Source organism: Lutra lutra, chromosome 4, assembly GCF_902655055.1.
Source record: "Lutra lutra chromosome 4, mLutLut1.2, whole genome shotgun sequence".
Classification (NCBI taxonomy): Eukaryota; Metazoa; Chordata; class Mammalia; order Carnivora; family Mustelidae; genus Lutra; species Lutra lutra.
Window position 1 is genome coordinate 106,428,893 of NC_062281.1, and position 9,634 is coordinate 106,438,526.

The 9,634-nt window shown below is 39.7% G+C and overlaps 1 protein-coding gene across 1 annotated transcript; it reads left to right on the forward strand.

Moving 5' to 3' along the window:
• Positions 1-2,151: 2,151 nt before the first annotated feature.
• Positions 2,152-4,038, forward strand: LOC125098462 (elongation factor 1-alpha 1-like). Its single transcript, XM_047727309.1, has one exon. It carries the CDS (start codon positions 2,167-2,169, stop codon positions 3,553-3,555), a length of 1,389 nt encoding a protein of 462 aa, XP_047583265.1. The 5' UTR covers positions 2,152-2,166; the 3' UTR covers positions 3,556-4,038.
• The last annotated feature ends 5,596 nt before the right edge of the window (positions 4,039-9,634 follow it).

Below are 9,634 nucleotides of genomic sequence, written 5' to 3' on the forward strand. Positions count from 1 at the left end.
GGGCTCTCACCAGAACTCCACGCTGCTGGTGCTCAGATCTTGAACTCCAGCCTCCAGAACCGTCAGAAATGAATTTCTGTGTTTATCAGCCATCCACTTGATGGTATTTTGTTATGGCAGCCAAGGTGACTAAGCAAAAACATCACTGTCAAAAAGGAAAAAAAAGGTTTTATAAAGCTACATGGGGGGCACCTGGGTGGCTCAGTGGGTTTAAAGCCTCTGCCTTCAGCTCAGGTCATGGTCTCAGGGTCCTGGGATTGAGCCCCGCATCAGGCTCTCTGCTCAGCAGGGATCCTGTTTCCTCCTCTCTCTCTGCCTGCCTCTCTGCCTACTTGTGATCTCTGTTGTCAAATAAATAAATAAAATCTTTAAAAAAAATTTGTCAGACATTCCTGCTGTATCGTGCAAGCTTTTGTCATCACCGGAAGCTGAATAAATGACACTGTTCCCGTTGCCTGCGGTGCCCTTTTCCTCCAGGCAAAACCCTTACTCCTTGAGGCATGCATAGCTTACGTGTTTCCTACCATGTCAAGGCTTCTCTGTTTTCTCAAAGCAGATTGAGTTTCATCTCTTTCTAGGCTTCACTGCACTCAGTATCATGGAGTATTTCAGTTAATCTGTGTGGCTGAGCAGTGCTATGCTGAACAAGTGAAAGTTAGGAAGTCAGAAAAACAGGAAGGGCAAAGCCTCGCTGAACTTGCTATTACTTGGGCCTTCCACTTAATCTCTCTGAGTCTTGAGTTCCTCCCTGGGCAAAGGGATACATATCCCTACTCTGCTGAGTTGTTGAACTGAAGCTAAAATAATCTAATAGATATACCTGGTCCAGGGCTGGCATGTGGCAAACACGAAATATATGTCATTTTCCCTTTAGTTTTCTGTCTCTGTCGCCACTATAAATGAATTCCTGCATGGCAGGAAATGCTATTTATTCATCTATATAACCCCAACCTCCAGCACTGTGCGTCACATATGCTCAATGAGTCTTAATTTCATCTAAGAATAAAAGATACCTTTGGCAGATAACTTGGTCATGTTTAGGGAAGATATAGAGTTTCTTGCAGTAGTGGTATTTTTCTTAAAGGAATTTGAACTAATTTTCTATTTTATTTGGGTAAATGAGGCAGCAAGGGACTCACTTAACAATAGAAGCTAATATCTTATTTTTGCTTGTTTTCTGCCCACCAGGCATCTATTGAATGGGCCCTTTAAAGAAACACTCTTGATAGTAAAGCCCATAAGCAGGGGCACCCCTCTCTTTCCCCTGTAGTAATCACTTTCCTAATACCATTTACTTTCAATTAAAAGGACTGATGAGGAGCATTTTTATCTTAGGAACACAAACTAAATCAGGTCTCAAAGTCACCATCAGCAATTTTTTTTTCCATAAATGTTCTGCTACTGATGAGAGAGTGGGGTCACAGTGTCCTACAGGACAGGAAGGAACAGTATCTGTCTCCTTTGAGAAAGAGAGGAAACCTCAAGAAAGAAGTCTTTTAAAAGATATTCAGTTGTTTCTTATCCATAGAATTTTATAACTAGAAGGAAACTTATTCAAGATAATGTGTCTCAGATCCTTCATTTTACAGATAAACAAAGTAAGGCCTGAAGATGTTCAGACTTGCTGAGGGTTCTTACACGGTTTGTTGATTGTGGGAACCCTGAAACAGATCCTGGAGTCTCAGTCTACTATAGTGTGTGTGTGTGTGTGTGTGTGTGTGTGTGCGCCTCATATATATGGATGTGTATATAATTTTGTCTTTCAAATACAGTTATTTCTCTCTCTCAAAACTTTCTCCTTATTATATATTCACTGGGCTCATGTTATAAATGTATCTATATTTGCTGTGTGCACACACTGGCAGAATAGCAGGATTGAGCCTACAGAAAGCACTATTTTTGGAAAGCTGGTATGGGATAAGCAACTGGTCTTAGAAAACCCATAATTACCAGAAAATAGATAATTCGCATGTCGATAATTGGTTGACTTAAATAAGAAAGAAAGAAAATGCATTTGTGCCCACTTGGTATGCTTATTGTTTCAACTTGTAGAAATCTATCTGTAGGAAGAAGTTTTGTTTTAAAAATGAGATTTCTTGCTTTTTCGCAACGGGTTTGCCACCAGAACACAGGTGTCATGAAAACCACCGCTCAACCTAAGCCAGAATGGGGAAGGAAAAGACTCTTATCAACATTGTTGTCATCGGACACGTAGATTCGGGCAAGTCTACCACTACTGGTCATCTGATCTACAAATGTGGTGGGATCGACAAAAGAACTATTGAAAAATTCGAGAAGGAGGCTGCTGAGATGGGAAAAGGCTCCTTCAAGTATGCCTGGGTCTTGGATAAACTGAAAGCTGAACGTGAACGTGGTATCACCATTGATATCTCCCTGTGGAAATTCGAGACCAGCAAGTATTACGTGACCATCATCGATGCTCCAGGACACAGAGACTTTATCAAGAACATGATTACAGGCACATCTCAGGCTGATTGTGCTGTCCTGATTGTTGCTGCTGGTGTTGGTGAATTTGAAGCCGGTATCTCCAAGAATGGGCAGACCCGTGAGCATGCCCTTCTGGCTTACACACTGGGTGTAAAACAACTAATTGTTGGTGTTAACAAAATGGATTCCACTGAGCCACCCTACAGCCAGAAGAGATACGAGGAAATCGTTAAGGAAGTCAGCACCTACATTAAGAAAATTGGCTACAACCCTGACACAGTAGCATTTGTGCCAATTTCTGGTTGGAATGGTGACAACATGCTGGAGCCAAGTGCTAACATGCCTTGGTTCAAGGGATGGAAAGTCACCCGTAAAGATGGGAATGCCAGTGGAACCACACTGCTTGAAGCTCTGGATTGCATTCTGCCACCAACTCGTCCAACTGACAAGCCCTTGCATCTGCCTCTCCAGGACGTCTACAAAATTAGTGGTATTGGCACTGTTCCTGTGGGCCGAGTGGAGACTGGTGTTCTTAAACCTGGCATGGTGGTCACCTTTGCTCCAGTCAATGTTACAACTGAAGTCAAGTCTGTTGAAATGCACCATGAAGCTTTGAGTGAGGCTCTTCCTGGGGACAATGTGGGCTTCAATGTCAAGAACGTATCTGTCAAAGATGTTCGTCGTGGCAATGTGGCTGGTGACAGCAAAAATGACCCACCAATGGAAGCAGCTGGCTTCACAGCTCAGGTGATTATCCTGAACCACCCAGGCCAAATTAGTGCTGGATATGCACCTGTGCTGGATTGTCACACAGCTCACATTGCTTGCAAGTTTGCTGAGCTGAAGGAGAAGATAGATCGTCGTTCTGGAAAAAAGCTGGAAGATGGTCCCAAGTTCTTGAAATCTGGTGACACTGCCATTGTTGATATGGCTCCTGGCAAGCCTATGTGTGTTGAGAGCTTCTCTGACTATCCTCCTCTGGGCCGTTTTGCTGTTAGTGACATGAGACAGACGGTTGCTGTGGGTGTCATCAAAGCAGTAGACAAGAAGGCAGCTGGAGCTGGCAAGGTCACCAAGTCTGCCCAGAAAGCTCAGAAGGCTAAATGAATATTATCCCCAATACCTGCCACCCCAGTCTTAATCAGTGGTGGAAGAACGGTCTCAGAACTGTTTGTGTCAATTGGCCATTTAAGTTTAATAGTAAAAGACTGGTTAATGATAACAATGCATCGTAAAACCTTCAGAAGGAAAGGAGAATGTTTTGTGGACCATTTGTTTTTGTGTGTGTGTGTGGCAGTTTTAAGTTATTAGTTTTTAAAATCAGTACTTTTTAATGGAAACAACTTGACCAAAAATCTGTCACAGAATTTTGAGACCCATTAAAACAAAAGTTTAATGAGAAATCTGTGTCTTCTTTTGGTCAACACTGTAACCTTGTACTATTAAGTAAAAGGAAGGGTAAGTTGCATAGATCTTGTTTTCTAATGTTAAAATATGCCGAAACTGAAATTTTGGGTAACATTTTTTTTTCCTGGGTGGAATCTTGGGAGTTTTCACTTTGTCTGAGGTCAGGAAATGGTTAAGTACATAGTAAAAAGCTATGGGAAAAAGGTCGTTTAGTGCAACACAACTTACATAAGCAAAAGAGTGACCACAAGACAGTCTGTACTATAAGCAGGTTAAATTCTGTAATACCAAAGTTAATATGTTGCCTATAAAACTTTATTACTAGGGAGTAAACTTGATACATTGTCACATTTTAATTTCCCACTTACTGGAATGCTTAATGTTCCATTTATAAATATTGTAGTCTACCTAAAAAAAAAAAATGAGATTTCTTTTAAAATGCAGGAAAGAAACACGTGATATTGGGGTGCCTGGGTGGCTCGTCAGTTAGGAGTCTGCCTTTGGTTGGGGTCATGGTCCTGGGATCCAGCCCCATATTGAGCTCCCTGCTCCATGTGGAGTCTGCTTGTCCCCTCCCAGCACCTCTCCCCCTGCTCCTGCTCTCTCTCTCTCAAATGAATAAACAAGACCATTTTTTTAAAAGAAACACCTGATATTAATTAACAAATGACATGACTCTTTTTTGGGGGCTGCTAATCCTATAACCAATTTTCTTTTCTTTTCTTTTTTTTAAACCCAAAACTACAATGCTTCTTTTGGGGCATACTTTGGCCTTATGTTTCAGGTCATTTTATGCTCTAAAACTGAGCTAATCTGTATCCAAAAACTGGCAGCAGTGGTGTTGTGAGAAACTTGTCAGAAAAGCAGAGGCGGAGGCTCCAGTTCAGACCTACTAATCCAGAAACTGCACTTTTAACAAGATTCAGGGCACTTGTAGGCATCTTAACGTTTGGGAAGCACTGTTCTGAGACCTCACACACTCTTCCATCTTCAACATTTCTTAATCTCCGGCTCAGACTCACCAAAGGGACTACCTTTTTAACTGAGCCATTCTTAAGGATCTGAGGAGACACAAAATGTCAGTTGCAAAACAATCCCTTCAGAAAAACAAACCAAGTAGCCTTTCGATTTCTTCCCTGAGCTCCACCTCTTACGTCCCTATAACTGGTCAAGAGCAGGCCACTAACTGTGAGTTACAGACACAGAAAGATATAAACACGTTACATTGAAATCTTTCTCTTAGTCCTCATCCTGCCTTTCATTTGATGCATGAAAAAGGTTAAAAGTGGTTGCCACATGCTCTGCTTTCTCTTTAGACCTTAAAACTGGTGATTTTTGCCTCTTTTTGCCTCTATTGATGTGGCAATTTCTTACCTTCCCGTTAAACTCATCTGGAAGTCTTCACTGTCACATATGAAACAAAGTGTAATTGGCTCTGGGAGAGGCTGGGTAGGGAGATCGGTAACAGGAGCTGGGGATGACGAAAACATTTAGGACAAATATATTTTTGTCTGTAATGCTCACACATAGTCTCCAAAGTATGCAGTCTTTACCCCATTATGTTATAACAGAAGTACCATTTAGAATATTTTAAATCTCAGAAAATGCCCATCTCTCATTGCAGTCATGGGATGGAACAAATTGAAAGTGGTGATAGTGGTGATAGTTATCACCAGAGTCACGAGATCCCCTAAGAATCTTAACTCATATTAGAAAATGGACCATTAAAAGAACTTATTTAAAAGATAAAAAGGGGGCACCTGGGCGGCTTAGTTGGTTGAGAGTCTGACTTTTGTTTTCGCCTCAGGTCATTATCTCAGGGTTGTGAGATGGAGTCCCACTTAGTGGGGAGTCTGCTTCCCCTCTCCTTCGTGCTCTCTCTCTCTCAAAGAAATAAGTAAATAAATAAACCTTAAAAAACAAAACAAAACAAAACAAAACCTACATTGCCATTCTATCACTTCTGGAATATGACTCATGTCATTTATTACCCTTCTTAGGAAATTTTTATGGGTGAGGGCTCAATCAATTCTCTCTTACTGGACCCGCCACTTACTCGCTATGTGATACATATCAAATTACCTAAATGTTCTGTTTCAAAGTTTTTCTTATCTGGACAACACAGTCATAACATGTTTCTTCTCAACTTTTATGTACATGAATTTTAGTGATTATTATGATTAAAGACATCCAAAGTAAGAATAAATTATATATTATAATTAAAAATTATAATTGAATTTAATAAATCCTCCTTGTCCCAAATCAGATCTGTTTACCCTGATTTTTAAATTCCCTGCTTGTGACACTGGTATTACATATTTTGACACTCCAGAGAATTTTATTCATTGTGAGAATCTTTCCTGCTTTTTGTAGAAATGTAGGCTGAGAAGGTGCTGATGACTTAATTAAGTGTATTGCTTTTCAAATAAAGTTAAAAATCAGCTTGCTTTTAATTCGATTAATTCTAAGTCATTCCTTCATGTTAGATAGTCTTTTTTGGAAAAAATCATAACAAACTTCCTGTTTTTTCACACCCTTAAATATGTTAAGGTTTTATAATTCCTTCCATCTTAATCAAATGTTATGCAGTTAGAAGCTTTATTTAGGGAGTTATTCACATACACGGCTATAGTTCAGGTGCAAAGTTACCTCATCGATAGAGATTATGAAATACTCATCTTTTATTTTCGCTAGTGACTGGGTAGCTCTAGGGCAACTTTAAAGGGGGAGTGCTTCACTGCCAGTTAATACAGAATTATCTAGGTGCCTTTCTCATACTGAAGCCTCAGCATCTTAGTAGAAGCAGACACATATTTATGAAAATAGCTACGAGCTCTTTTGCTAGATCCTAAGTGTTTTATGTAAAATAGAAATGCTTTTTCTTTACTTATTTAAAACCCAAACATCGCATAAAAAAGGCCCAACACAAAGTGTAGACTTCACAAGTATTTTATTGAATAATTGATGAATAATCAAATCCTTGTGGTTCAACCCGAAGAAATGACTTCAGAGGAGAAAACCCGAATTAGCTCCAAAGAGAATATACTTCCATTAGCATGCCTTCAAACTTAAGTCTGCAACATAGTGGCCTGAAATAACTGATTAATTCCCATGATTTGATGATACTGCTTTTGAGGATGCTGATATATGTCTTTTTAAACAGCAGCAAGCAAATGCATTGGTTAGCATCTAATTTTATCTAAATCAGCTTCCCAGGTATCAGGTAATGGCAGAAAATATTCAAGAATTGATTAGTGAAATTTTGAGGTAATTCCCTTGGTGAGATCTTTAAGCAGAGGTGCTCCTAAAATATCTGGGTACCAGATTTCCATCAGGACAATGCAAATACTCTAAATAAGCATTGAAAAGTATAAACTTAATATACTGACTGCTTGTAGAAAAATAAATTGCTACTTGCATCTCTGTAATAGATACATTTGTGACTGACAATGTAAATTTTTTTAAATTATCTATTTTATTAGCAAGAAATACACACAAATGCAGGCATGTATGTATTATATAAATGTATATATATATATATGTACATATACATATATATATATAATATACACACAAAACCATGTTATCATTTTGCCAGTCATATAATACATGCTATTATGTGACTTACAACAGACTAAAGACAGAGCTTTTCAGCCTTGGCTTTATGTTGGAATTATCTGGGAAGTTTAAAAAATATTGATGACTAGATCCCAAGTCAAGAAATACTGATTTGATTTGTCTAGGATATGGCTGGGACATCTGGATGTTTAAAACCTCCTGATGATTCTAATACGCAGGCAGGATTACTAAATGTTCCACCAAGACAATACATCTTTAAACTAAGCCCTACATTAACACCAGGAACTACATTAAATAGTTTTAGTGGTAGGACCACATAGAAGGACATTTGGATTCATAGGAACCCCAAATTAAAAAGACATCTAGTGCAGAGCCTGGGTGGGTCAGTTGGTTAAGCATCTGCCTTTGGCTCAGGTCATGATCCCAGTGTCCTGGGATCGAGCCCCATGTCAGACTCCCTGCTCAGCTAGGAGCCTGCTTCTCCTTCTCCCTCTGCTGCTCTCCCTGCTCATTCTCTCTCTTTCTCAAATAAATAAATAAAATATTTTTTTAAAAAGACATACTGGTACATATTTTATTCCTGGGAAGATTCTAAAAATCAAGGAGAAGTAATTGTGGCATTTACAATTTAATCGAAATGCCAAGCATGAATATTAGTGTCTAAAAAATATGCGAGGTCACTAATATTCAGAATCAAATAATCATGTTAGTTTTCCTAACACTGCTGGGTGTTTGTCAAGTTGTTAATAGATAATGAGTGTGTGTTGTGGGTAGTAAGGGCTTACTTTATGGAGACATTCTCCATAGGCTAGTTTCCCAGAGAAAGCGTTAGCCTCCTCCAGAGTACTGAAATCTACTCCAAGGAAACTGGTTGCATGCTTGAGGCAATGGAGCCGGGATGAATGCTGAGGTGGCAGATGAGGGAGGACTGCTCAGTTCCTAGAGTTGCCAGGGTTCAAGTCTCTGACATAGGTCACAGTTCATGGCAGGCACAGGAATGGTTCATCCCTAGCTGGAATGCTCAGGGGATGGCAGAGGTCTAACAATTATACAGGTAAAACCACAAGACTTGGACTCCAGCTCCTGATCACTCCCTCAGAAGGACTGACACTTCCCCAAATATGCAGGTGAAAAACCATAGCTCTGAGGGATTGAGGTTCCTCTTTTGGAGTCCAAATTTTAGCTAGATTTGGGTGCATGAGCCTATGTTAAGAATGCAATGGTAAATTAAGTGCTGTGCTTGCCTACTGTAGCTAATGGTTTAATAGATGTGTGTGTGTGTGTGTTTTCACACACACACAAAGAAAGAAAGAAAGAGAGAGAGAGAGAGAGAAAGAAAAAAGAAAAGAAAAGAAAAGAAAAGAAAAGAAAAGAAAAGAAAAGAAAAGAAATCCTCCAACTGAGCCTGGGTTTGGACGTTTATTTTTAGGTAGGTGGTATGATATAAAAGGCATTTGTCTGGGAGTCCAAAAACCCAGGATTAGAATATAAATCTCACAGACCATTCATATAGGTTCTCAGATCCTCAATTTTCTCTTCTACTAATTAAAAGTTAGCAAGATAATGCATAAAGTCTGTCCTTGGGTTCCTGGGTGGCTCAGTCATTAAGTGTCTGCCTTCTGCTCAGGTCATGATCCCAGGGTCTTGAGATTGAGCTTTGACAATTCTACCTGGAGTCTTTCCTGGATGTGATGGCTTTTGCCTGATCTGGGTGGCACAGAGTTCATTGGGCTGACTGAAATGGCTAGAGGAACAGCTCTTTCTTTGACCACTGTTACCCTGAACCTTCCTTGTGAATCTTGAAGCTCACTGAAGAATCAGGAACATGAAAGCATGATGGAAATAGAAGAAGGGCAGGTTCTGTCAGTGGCCCTGAGTGCAAGATTCTTCACTCCTTGAAGAAGTGATAGGCCAGGTTCAAAGTGAAGCTCTTAGCCGAGGGCCTGCTCCCCACCCCTACCTCTGAGGGACAGGAAATACAGCAAAATGACACCAGCACAAACCAGGCATCTGTGAGAACCCTATCATTTTCTCTTCACCTCTTAGAAATCACAAAATAGACAACTGGGAAACTTTTACTTTATTCCTGAATAACAGCTGGGAGTACTTCATAATCATTACACTCCCTACCCTATAATAATACTATTTATAATTATTACTGCTTTTTTAATTAAGAAGATGACTTTTGCTAAATCTGTAA